Genomic DNA, 12,515 nt, shown 5'->3' with positions numbered 1-12,515 from the left:
CTGGGGCGGGTGGGCAGCACATACCCATGGTGGCAGAGAAGATGACAATGCCCAGCACATTCATGCCGTCGCTGGTGCCAGGCTCTGACTTGTAAACGACCTCGGGCGGTGGGGTCAGGTCCAGGGCGAAGTTCTGCACACGAGAGCCATTCTCCTCCTGGACCCCATAGATGAGGATCCGCCGAGGAGGGGCCTCCTCCGGTGCCACCTTGGGGGACTTCACAACGGGGGTGGTCTTGGTGCGGTACTGTTGGGCGACATCCCAACCCGGAATGAGTCCAAGTGTTGTTATTAATAATCAACAACAACAATAATAATAATATCTTGGAAGCACATTTGTATCCACTCATGAACTATCTGATTGACAATAACCCTGTGACATAGGCAGGACAGGGATTATTATCAATATTTTACCAAAAATAAAACTGAGAGTCCTTTATCCATCCATACACTACTCAGCCACACCTCCCTCCATCCTGCCTTCCCTCTTCTTTCTATGCCTCATTACACCCACCTGGGACCCTCTCTAATCATCCATCCATCTCCTACCTGGATAATCTACTTGGATAATCCTCCTTTCACCTGTTCATCCCCTTTCAACCATCCATTATCCATCCATAACAGCCAGCCAGCCCTGCCTTCCACTGATGGAAACTTGGATTTTCTATTTGAAAAGCTCAGCTTGTCCCGAGCTTTCTTGATGAGATGAGGCCCCAGCTGGGAAGAGTTGAGTGGCTGAGTCACCTACCTTTCCTCCTCAGCCCTCAGGGCATTCCTGAGTCTTTTGCTCTCACTCCTCAGGTACTAGGAGTCCACACAAGGGCTCCTATCCTCCCAACACCACAGTATCAATAAAGCAAGTCTTCTAGTGGGGGAAAAAGGGAACCACTCAGGATCTGTGCTTCAGTTCCCTCATCTGTAAAATGGGGTCTTAATAGTTAATCTACCTCGTTAGGTTAAATGAGACAATATATGTAAAGGGTTGACAGCAGGGCCTGGCACATGGTAAGCCTTCTGTAACCATTACTGCTACTATCACCACCACCACCATCACCATCATAATCATCATCCCAAAGTTGAACACTCTGTGCTGGGTGCTGGGCCTTGAAGGATGGGTAGGAGTTTGCCAAAAGATAAAGGGCATTCCAGGCAGGGAAGTGAAGTAGAGCAATATTCTCTCTTTCTGTTTCACATCTTCAATAATTTCCCATCACTGTTGAAATAATATCTAAACTCCCTAGCCTAGCATTCAGGGCCCTTCACTACCGGGCTCATTTCACAGATGAAGACCCAGGAGGTTAGGAAAGATACAGTGATTAGCTCAAGGTTTCACGGCTCCTTATTTCGGAGCCTCTTCTGCAACCCTCAGCCACCTTCTCTGTGTCCCCAGGCCCAGTACAGGGCCCCAGCACAGGGAAGATCAGGAAATGCTTGTTGGACTGAGTCAACCAACCGGCTGACGTTTTAGAAGGGGAAAAGAATGGGAAATTATTAGAAGTGCAGACAAAGATTGGTATACAAGGTTGTTTACCATAATTTCTTGTTTTGGAAAACAACTGAAAGGGGAAATGGGTAAGTAAATTATAGCCCAGCCTTACAAGAGCCAAACAGTTGCATCATCACTAAATGTTGTATTTTTAAGAAACATTTAATAACCATGGAAAGTACCCATGATATAACGGGAGTGCGGAAATAAAAGCAAGACGCACACCATATATGTCCTATGACCCTAATTTTATTTTTTAAAACATTTCTGCAGAGAAAAAAAGACTAGAAACATACCTTCTACTATCGCTATTGCTAGGTGCTGGAACTACAGGTGATTTTTATCCTCTACTTTATATTTTTTAGTATTTTCCTAATATTTTACAGTGAATGTTATTACTGTTTTTATTAGGGGGAAAGGATTATTCTAAAAAGAAAGAGAAAACAGGCTTAGACACAGACAGGTCTGGGTTCACCTACTAGCTCTGCCATTTACTAGTGGTATAACCTTGGGCAAATCCTTTAACCCCCCTGAGCCTCAGATTCCTCGTCCAGGAGGGGCGGCTGGCCCTACCCCAGGGCAGGGTTGTTATGGGACTGAAGGGGATGGTGTGTGCGAGCACGGGTGTAAACGAGGGCAGAGCAGGCATTCAGCAGGGGCTTCCCTCCACCCTCATAATTCCTCCTCGTGAAAAGTTGGAACCCAGGGCAGGAGTGTGGCCACAGGAAGCTCTAAGGATCCAGGTCCTCCCACCACCTCTCCCTGTAGCATCCCAACCCCAGGGACAGGGAGACTGGCTGGGCAAGCCTGTCATTCCCTAGCTGGGCCCAGGCTGGCCCTGTCTGCCCACCCCTCCATCGCCCAGGGACCCACTCACCTGTTTGAATGTGGCTTCCACCAGGTTGGCTGGGAACATGTTCCTGGGAAAAGAATTCCAGGATAGGAGGGCGCTTGGGGTCATCTGAACACTTCCCTTGGCGGTGAAGGGCTTCTATGATCCTGCCCCACCTCCCTGTGCAGTCTTACTTCTTCCCACCATCCCCATCCCAGGACTTAAAGCTCCAACACCATCTGCATAAGGTTCCCCAAACACGCTGCATACTTCTCCAGCTCCAGGCCTTTGACCACTTTTCCTTCTGCCGCAAAGGCACTGCCTACTTCTCTGGCTGATTCCTACTCCAATCAAGCAGAGGCCAAGCCTTCTATGACTGCTCCACGTGGACTCCATGGCCCTTGCCCTGTGGGTCAACTATGCTCCAGCACGCTGCTGGATGGCCCTGGTCACATGATTGTTTCCCCCACAGACTGGCTTCCTTGAAGGTGGGACTTGGTCATTCATATCTTATCTGTGGCTCCCAACACAGGACCTGGCACATAAATGGGATCATTATTCTCGTTAATATAATTTTCATAAAGCTAAAGGAGGAGGAAGTCGTGTCCTACCAGATATGAAAGCATACTATAAAGATGTAACTGTCAAAACAGTGAGATACTGACACAGCCGTCAATCGAAAAATCAATGTAATGGAACCTGTAGCCTGGAGACAGAACCTGGGACATCTAAGTATTTCATATTTGATAGAAGTTGCTCCACAAATCAGTGAAGAAAGGAAGGACTCATTCTAGAGAACTGCATAACTAACCAACTATTCAGAAAAATAAAAACTAGATCTTTATGTCCACTGCACCAAAATAAATCCCAGATGGCTTAAAGAAATAATTTTTAAAATGAAACCATAAAAATCTAGAAGAAACACAGGTTAATGTTTTATCAGATCTCAGGATATGGAAGGACACTCTAAGAACAAAATCAATAGATTTTACTTCATTAAAATTAAGAATTTCCTAAGTGCAACTTACTATCTTGCATTGGATTCTGGAATAGAAAAAAAGAACACTAGTGGAAAAACTGGTGAAATCCAATGAAGCAATTTAGTTAATAGTGTGTACTAATTTCATGTCTTACTTTTGACAGATGTGCTAGACGTAAGTCACTAACATCGGGGAAGACGGGCACAGCTGGGAACTCTTTACCATCTGTGCAACTTTCCTATAAATCTAAAATTATGCCAAAATCAAAAGCTAAAAAAATTAAGAAGCTCTCTAAGACAGATTACAATACAAATAAAATAATAAAGCAAACGACAAACGGGGGAAACTATACAACAAAGTGTTATCATCCTCAATCTTCAAAGAGTTTTTACAAATCTTGGCCTTGTTTCCATGTTCACTGTCTGTCTTTTCTCGCCAGAACATCAGCTCCCTGGAGGGCAGGGATCTCTGTTTTGTTTTCCACTGTGTCCCCAGCACCTGGAAGAGTGCCCGGCACGTAACAGGCACTCAGTAAATATTTGCTGCATACATAAATGGACCACAGAAACATTAATACCTCAATAGAAAAATGATGGAACGTCCTGACCAGGTTATTCACTTTGCAGAAGAAAAAAACATAAGTAGTCAAAAAATCTTTAAAAAAATGTTCGGGATGGCACAGTGGTTAAGAATCCGCCTGCCAATGCAAGGGGACACGGGTTCGAGCCCTGGGCCGGGAAGATCCCACATGCTGCAGAGCAACTAAGCCCATGCGCCACAGCTACTGAGCCTGCGTGCTAGAGCCCGTGAGCCACAGCTACTGAGCCCGTTTGCCACAACTACTGAAGCCCGCGTGCCTAGAGCCAGTTCTCCGCAACAAGAGAAGCCACCGCAATGAGAAACCCGCACACCACAACGAAGAGTAGCCCACGCTTGCTGAAACCAGAGAAAGCCCGCGCGCAGCAATGAAGACCCAACGCGGCCAAAAAAAAAAAAAAAAAACCTCATTAAAAAAAAAAATGTTCGACTTCACTGAAAAAGACATTTTCACCTATCAAACTGTTAAAGAAATTTTCAAATGGCAGTACACACTGTGAGGATGTTTGGTGACACCCTCACATGGTTCTGGCAGCAAACTTTGTGTAAAGCAATTTGCAGTTCACAGCGAGGGTCTTTGCCTTTATAATCTGCTTTAGGAATCTAACCTAAATCAGAGAGGCTAAGAAGGATTTTTGTTCCTGTGCTGGCACTTCCTTGAACGGGCCATGCACCTCGTGCTCACGCTGCCTCCTCTACCTGAACCCTCCTTCCCGCTCACTCTTGTTCTTGGCAAGTCTCTCCTTTTGCGAGACTCAGCTCACACATGCATGGAGTTATACACATGAATATGAGTGTGCGTTCTTTCTTAACTTTACACCCTGGCAGCCACTGTTGGGAAGCAGAAACTATAATTGTTTTCACTGCTGCTACAATACAGGTTCAGGGTTAGCATATGGCAGGAGGAAGAGGGCTTAGAATGAGCTACCATGGCAGAAAACTGGTAGAGAATGGTCTTGGCTTTCCCCACTGATTTCAGCTTTGTCACAAGGGAGAGAAGAAGCAGGGTCAGGAGCTGAGATAGCAGAAGCTCACATGAGGCTTTTTTTCGACGAGTGGTAAGCAGATTTCTGCCACCAGAATAATAGCTGCCTGCAAGGGCTTTGGACAGCAAACAGAGCCAAAGTCACGCCAGGCACACAGCCTGCCAGAGTGCATGGCCTACCGGCCCTGGATGCTCCTGACCAGAATGGAGGAGGCCCACACTGCATCACGTGGTAACAGTTTGAAAATGTCTCCTGGGTACACTTCCAGTAGGTTCGAGTGACAAAGTGGTTCTCTAATGAAACTTAGAGGGAAGGCTGCTTTAGCATGAGCAGAAACCAAGGGTGTTCAAAAGGCCGTACATAAGAAAGCGAATGGAACTTATATCTCATACATACAACTCTCTACAACTTCCTTTAAAATGACAATAATTTAAATTATGTGCTGCATCAAGGATGACTAGTTGTCTACCCAGTCTCCATGCTCTCTCCTTACTCACTAACAGAAACCCAGGCATGTTACAGGGACCAAGAAGGCCCTGCCACCAAGCCCTGTTTCCCAGCCTCTCTTGCCAAAGGGGTGGCCAATGCAATGTAAGTGGGAGTCATTGGGTGGCATTTCCTGGAAAAAGCTTTAAAAGATGCCCATGCAGCCAGGACCCTCTGGTCCTTTCCTCCAGCTCTTTTCTTTCCTCTTGGAACATGGACATAATAGCTGGAGCTTCAGCAACCTTACTGGACCATGAGACACACTGACGATAGAAGCCAAGTGCTTAATAAGCCCAGCAAAGCACAAAGGTGGAGGGAGCATGGGCTCCTGATGACCACGAGCTGCCACCTCTGGTCTGCTTATTTGGGAAGAAATGCAGACCTTTACCTTACTTAAGGCTCCGCTGGTTCAGGTTTCTGTTAAGTAGCAGCCAAAAGCATTTCCTAATACATGCGGTCATGCTAATTATCAATGAACTTACCCTCAGATTTTAATAAAGTATACCTTTGATTATTAAATGAAAAAATATGCACCATTATCTTTTGGCTTTGAAGACCCATGGGAAGCCTTCCTGTTTGCCCCATGAGGCCTGTGTTCCTGGTGGTGCTTACATAAAATGCAGACATAACATGCCTGGGAGACATTGGCAGCCAAGCCCATCAAGTATACACACACTCTGTCCTGGGCCTCCCCACACATCTCTTGGGGCAAGGCCACAGTCCACCTCACTTACTATTTGTAAGTTCCCACTGTGATGTTTCCAAACTCACCCCCATCCCCAATCCAAGCTCTAAAGGTGGGAATTATTCCTTTCCAAGCACGGCTCCCAAGAGCTTCATCCAATCCCTGAGTGGGTAACTGGGAGCTATAAATAGACCCAAGTCATTACTTAATCTCTCTGGTGTTTTTGAAAGATTGGAAAACAAATAAGGGGCCCAGCTCTGACTGGTGTTCGGCTTGGGTTTGTTCTGTGAGGCTGCTCTGTGAGCAGACATCAGTTTTCTGGAACCCCCGCTTGGAGCCCTGGGAAATGAACTCATGTCTTGGAGAGTCATCCAGGGACATGGCCTGCTGTGTTCCTCTGGATCATCTTTGAGAGATGGACGCGTATCTTCCCTCCCTGAAGGATGAAGTGGGCCTTATTTCCCTGTTCGGTTGGACCCCTCATCTTTCTGACTTTTCCTTAGGCACACCTGCCTCCATTTCCCAGTTCCCTGCCCTGGTCCTCTGTGTTCTTGGTTGGTAGGCAACTGCCCTGGGCCAGAGCAAGGGTGAGGGGGCCGCTGGTACCCTCATCGCCGGTGTCCTCATTTTCTGCACAGCCTCTCAGAATGTCAGAGCTAGAAAGGGTCACAGAGAGTAGCTGTCCAGGGCACTCTTTTGGTCTGTCTGTCCTAAGATGGTTGACAGCTGGATGCAGGGACCTGTATTTGCCCCCTCTCCCTCCCCACCGGCTCTCAGCACAATGTCTTTGCCCTGAGCAGTTACTTAATAAAAGTGGGCTGAATGGAACGAAAGTGACTGCACTCACTCCCAGGGGGTCCCCATGCCTCCAGGCACACCCTGCCCACTCCAATCCAAGCTGCCCACTCCAAGCTACCCTGCTCCAATCCATCCTTCCCAAACTTACCACCGGCCTCCCCCTTCTCGAGGGGAACAGCCACCCCCTCACCTGGGATCAAGGTCTGCAAGGTTGAGTTCTGCACCGTCCTTCCAGCCTCGTCCCAGAACCAACCCACCTCCAGAACCTTCTGCTTGTGCCCAGAAGCCTCTGCACTGGCCTCTAGGCCTTTGTGTTTCGGAACCACAGAGCTAGAAGGGATCTTGAAACTCACGGGGGAAACAAGCCCGGGGAGGAGTCTGGCCTGCCTGCAGCCACACAGAGCGACCACGCAGAGGTGAGACGAGCTTCCCTGCAGGAAGCGTGTGATCTCCCCTGCAGCTCTGCTCTCTGACTAAGAAATGGTGACAGTGATGTCCAACCACCCAGCTTTGCAAAACAACTTGCTCAGGGTTGAGAGCGACTGGGGGAAAAACCTCAAACCAGAAGGATAAATTTTCACCACGTGAAAAGCAACTGAGAGCAGGAACTCCTCCTGGAACATCTGACTCTGACATGTGGGTCAGATCCAGAGCCCTCAGCCCCCAAGCAGGGGAGGCCACTGGGGAGGGCGGGGGCTCCCCGAGCGCAAACAACCCTTCCACCACAAGGAAAGGCTGTTTCAAATCATAGCATCCAAGAAATGATGAATCATAGTCACCAAATCTTAGAAATAGTGGATCTTAGACATGAAGCTTCTCAAAATTCCTCCTCCCTTGGCTTTCAGGATATCAGCTTTGCTGGTTCTCCTCCTGCTCCAGCAGCTCGACGCAGCCCTCCGGTGCGGCTGGGGCTCACCGTGGCCTCACGCGTCGTGCTCAGCCACTCTCCCTGTGCTGGTGCTTCTTCCTGCAGCTTCAAACCCCAGCGTCACCGATGCCCCTGCATCCCACGTATGTAATCAGCAAACACTCAGCACCTCTGCTGTGCAGTTGCTGTTCTAGGGTCCGGAATACAGTGGGGTGATTTTTAAAGAGCTGGCCCTCCCAGAGCATATTTTATTCCAGTGGGGGAGACAGAAAAAGAAATACAGAAATACACAGATAGGGTAGTGTCAGGTAGTAACCCAAGCTATGAGGAGAGAGGGTGATGGAGTCTGGGAGGCCCCTCTGAAGAGGTGACACGGCAGCGGTGTAAACGGAGGGAGGGAAGGGGCCATCCAGGCAGAGGCAGCGAGGAAGACAAAGCTCCCAGACGGGACCCTAAGCACGTTTGGAGGCGTGCACAGAGGCCAGCAGGCTGGAGTGAGGGGAGGGAGAGTTGCAGCAAAGGTCAGAGGGCAACCTGTGCATGGTGGGGGGATCATGACAGGCCTGTAGGCCATAGTGAGCACTGTGGATTTTGTCGACCTGTGACAGGTTGCGGGCAGGTTTTTAAAGGATCCCTCTGGCTGTTGTGCTGAGAACAGACTGTAGGGAAACAGAGAGAAAGCAGGTGACCATACGGGACCCTCGAGTGAGAGGCGATGGTGGGCTGTGCGATGCTGGGAGTGGTGGAGGAGGACAGAAGGGGCAAAGGTTTAAGATATGAATTTGAAGGTAGAGCTGACAGAATTTGCTGACAAACTGGATGCAGGATATGAGAGATTAAGAGAGGCATCAGACTAAGATGGGCAGGACTGAGCAAAGGACAGATCTGTGGGGAAAATCAAGAGTTTAGCTTTGGACGTGCTAATTTCGAGATGCCTTTAGACAAGTGTATGTAAGAGGCTGGAGTGCCGGTGAGAGGTTTCCACTGGAAACAAAATTCAGCAGCGTCAGTGTACAGAAGGTGTACAGCGCCGTGGTACTAGATGAAATCACCAGGCAAGTAAGTGTAGATACAACAGACCTTGCCTGGGTCTCTCTTGGCTCCTGTGGGTGAGAACCACACAACAGGAACAAAACTGCGGGTATTTTTGTGATCTTTAGTTCATCACACATCTCAAAGGATAAAAAGAACCTGGAGAATGGAGAAAATGGAGGGAGTGGTAGCTTGATTGCACTGAAGGCCCTCATTCGTGGATACCTTCGCTTTGTCACATTGCCAACCCTTCCCACCCTGAGTCTGGGCGTGGCCACATGGCTTGCTTTGGCCAATAGGATGTTAGCAGACTTGACAAAAGCAGAGACTTGGAAAAATACTTGTATGTTTCTTTTTGCCTCTCTTGTTCTTCTACCTTCCTCGTAAGAACATGTCCAGGCTAGCTCTCTCTTGGAACCCTCTCACCACTGTGAAATAAATATAGGCTGGCCTATGGGAAGATGAGGGACCACGTGGAGCCCAGCTGGATTATCTCAGCCAAGATCATCCTGGAGCAGCTGTTCCCCAGTTGAGCAGCCAGCTGCCTGCAGACACATGAGCAAGCTCAGCTAAGCCCAGTCCAAGTCAGCAGAAACTTCCAGCTGACCTGTAGACTTATGGTTGTTGTCTTAAGGCACTAGGTCTTCAGATGGTTTGTCACACAGCAACAGCTAACTGATGCAGAGGGTGAGGGTGTTTCAAGAGAAAGGGAAAGGGAGAGAGAGAGATTGTATGCTGAGGACGAGAGGAGTGCTTCTCCCTAACTTTAAGCCAAGAGAACTCCTCAAAGACCTTGGCGGTGTCCCCTAAGATTTGAGGTATGTAGGGGCTGGTGCCTGACTCATGTCCAAAGGCCTTGGGAAAGGGCTGCGTTTCCAGCAAGGATGTGTGTGTTTTTCACGGGCCAATGCGGACCTTGCAGAAGGGACACTGCCTAAAAGGATCACCAGGGCGGGGGGCGGTGAGGGGTCCCCAGCAGAGGAGCTGACCAGAGGTCAGGCCTGAGGAGGGCGCTGTGAGCAGCCAGATGGTGCAGGGAGTGCCTGAGTCAAGGGAATCACAGGTGAGAGACGCCAGTGATAGGAGGGGCCCCAAAGAGCCCACAAAAGCTCCGCTGAAGAAAAACAACCAGGGAGCAGCTACCCCAGCTCACCCCACTACCATAAAGGAGGACCTTTCTAGCTCACCCCCTCTTCCTCTTCACTGTGCCACCCCCAGGGCTAGCAACAGGGGAATAGGTAGAGCAAGAAAGAGAGAAAAACCTGCTAGGACCTTCTTCCCACTCCAGCTTTCCACGTCTGAATCAGATGCAAAAGGCTATGACAGGATTCGCTTTAGACTGGATGAGTCTGGAGTTTGACTGTTAGACTGGACTGGATTTCTTATATCTGCAATTGGTGAGAAAATGGGAGGGACCAGAAGGAGCCCACAGAGCAAGTGTCATGGGGTACCTTATTGAGCCCAATTAACTGTTTCCAATGTGCTGCTTCCCCGAGCTCTGTCCCAGCCCTGCTGTCCTCACCCACACTGTCCAGGGAGACCCCTCTGCCATCAGGGCCTCCCTAACACCTCTACCTGCTGCTCTCCCAACCTCCATCTCCCGCTCAGACTTCCCCACAGAATTCAGATCCACCAGCCACCCATCAGCTGACGCCTCCCTCAGGAGGTCCGCACCTGCCCCAGCACTGTCCTCTGGCCCTGTGACCACGCCGTTGTCCACTCAGGTGCTCAGGCCAGAGACCTTGATGCCCTTTCAATCAGACTCCCACCGCCTCCACCCTTCCCCCCTCCTCACCGTCCTTTGCAGACTGATTTTACCTCCTGAGCAGCCTTCAGTCTTCCCTCTTCCCCCCAGGCCCATAGCTGCCAGCCTGGCCCAGGCTGCCTCTGTCTTCCCCGCCTGCCGTGCGCCCCAGCTCCAGTCCACCAGCACTCTGGCGGACAGAGGCTCGAGCCTTCTGAGCTGGATCATGCTACTCCTGTAGGTTTAAAACCCATTTCCTGGGGCCTTTAGGGTAAAATGCAATCTGGGGCCTGATTCCCAATGCTCTTCATGGTCTGGCCCCAACCGACTTCTCCAGCAATGACTGTCTACTCCCCGCTCACATCTCAAGCTCCAATCACACTGAATGGGCCATAAGTTCTCCCCATAATACTACCTCCCAGCTCAGGACCTTTGCACAGCTGTTGCCTTCTTCGGGAATGCCCTTCCTGTGTCCCCTGTGCCCTCCCACTCACCCCATCTTGATGGGGGTGGACAGTTCAGTGTGAGCCCAACAGGAGGCATGGGAGCTGAGGGGGCAGAGAGTGGCCTCTGTGGCTGCCCCCCTTGTTACCATTAGTGATCAAGAGCAGACCCTGAGCACCTCATCCCCCACACCCTCTTCTGCCCCCTGGGTGACATGCGGGGCTGGGCCTGTGAGGTCAGCAGCCCCAGCCCAGGCATGGCGTTCCCAAGCAGGGTGCCGGTGGCAGGAATTACCGAATGAGGTCCAGCAGGGGGTCTGCTGAGCTCATGATGGGCTTCCCACTATGCTCCGTCGTCTCCTTCTGGGCCGCACTGCCCGGGTGGATGATGGAGACCATGACGATGCCCACGATGACTGCCACGAAGGTGGTCCACAGGTAGTATGCTACAGTGAGGATGCCCAGGCGGCTGGAGGTCTTGGCATCCAGGGAGGCGAGGCCGGACATCAAGCTGGGAGAGTGACAGGGGTCAGTGTCTGTGGGTGGGCAGGCCAGGCCCTCAGGCATACCCTCTCTCGCCCCCTCCTGGCTCTGCCTAGCACCCTCACGGCGTTCCAGGGAATGTGCAGGCATGCGGAGTCCCCCCACTAATCCAGTCCCCGAGGCTCCATCCAGCCTCTCTATTCTCTGCTCTGCTCTCTCCCCCTGGCCCAGTGTCATCAGCCAAGCCCGTTCACATCTCTAGACCTTTCCATGTTTGGTGTCCTCTTAGTACCTCCTTTCACTTGCCCAAATCCTACCCAGCAGGTAAGACCAAGCTCAGTGCCTCCTCTTGGGTGAAATCTTTTAGGAGCCCATTCCGGGGGTCCCACAGCTCCCGGCCTCCTCTGTCATGACCCTGGTCGTCACTGTCACTGTCTGTCTCTCTCATCAGACTGAGGACATGTGAGAAGAGGAGCAGGTCTGACTTCTCTGTGGGCCCCTCATGCCCAGCATGAGCTCTCTGTCCTGCCCCCAAGCAGGTGGTTACTGCAGGCTTTTGAATGAACTAATGAGTGAGAGTGAATGAGTGAGTGAGTCAGAGCCCTGGGCTGGGACTTGGTGACCTGGGTCCTAGTCCCAGTCCTGCCCATTGGCTATGTGACCCAGGCAAGCAAGTCACTCCATCTTTAGGCCTCAGGATCTGCATCTAAAAAATGGGGCCATGGTTAGATTTTCCTTCAGCGGTGCCACCCTGTGGCCGTCTTGGGTTAGTGCCCCGGCCCAGACTCTCCTCTCTGGGAGACTGTATGGAGAGGCTTGTGGGTCTCTCTCCTCTCGGCTCCTCCCCACTTCCCGCCCGCCCTGACCCTGGCTCTCTGCCCACCAGAGCAAGTCAGCCCTGGAGCTATTTTTCTCATGGCTGTTTGGCTGGGGATGGGGGATGGGGGCAGGTGGGGAGTGAGAGATTAGTTAAGGAGATGCTTGCACTTTGCTGCCAAAAGGATTTTTCCCCAAAGCCTTTTCATTCTTTCAGATAAAGGAAGTATTTGTCTGGTTTTAATCATGTAAACAAGAGTAGATAATCCCTCCCCATCT

At 50.5% G+C, this 12,515-nt stretch overlaps 2 protein-coding genes across 3 annotated transcripts in view; one reads left to right on the top strand and one right to left on the bottom strand.

Moving 5' to 3' along the window:
- The window catches only part of PODN (podocan), a 43,024-nt gene extending 35,090 nt beyond the window's left edge, over positions 1-7,934 (top strand). The window contains exon 11 of the mRNA XM_067007459.1: positions 7,696-7,934. The gene's annotated coding sequence lies outside the window, so the exon portion shown is untranslated. The remainder of the gene's footprint in view (positions 1-7,695) is intronic.
- The window catches only part of SLC1A7 (solute carrier family 1 member 7), a 54,065-nt gene that overhangs the window by 9,769 nt on the left and 31,781 nt on the right, over positions 1-12,515 (bottom strand). For both annotated transcript variants that reach the window (XM_067007473.1, XM_059038196.2), the window contains exons 3-5: positions 11,233-11,448; positions 2,364-2,406; positions 25-247 (exon numbers count right to left, since the gene is read on the bottom strand). In XM_067007473.1, coding sequence (XP_066863574.1) covers positions 25-247; positions 2,364-2,406; positions 11,233-11,448 — 482 coding nt within the window. The remainder of the gene's footprint in view (positions 1-24; positions 248-2,363; positions 2,407-11,232; positions 11,449-12,515) is intronic.

The sequence above is a fragment of the Kogia breviceps genome, chromosome 1, assembly GCF_026419965.1.
Source record: "Kogia breviceps isolate mKogBre1 chromosome 1, mKogBre1 haplotype 1, whole genome shotgun sequence".
Classification (NCBI taxonomy): Eukaryota; Metazoa; Chordata; class Mammalia; order Artiodactyla; family Physeteridae; genus Kogia; species Kogia breviceps.
Note: the sequence above shows the minus strand (reverse complement) of the source record. Positions and strands in the feature narration are given on the sequence as shown.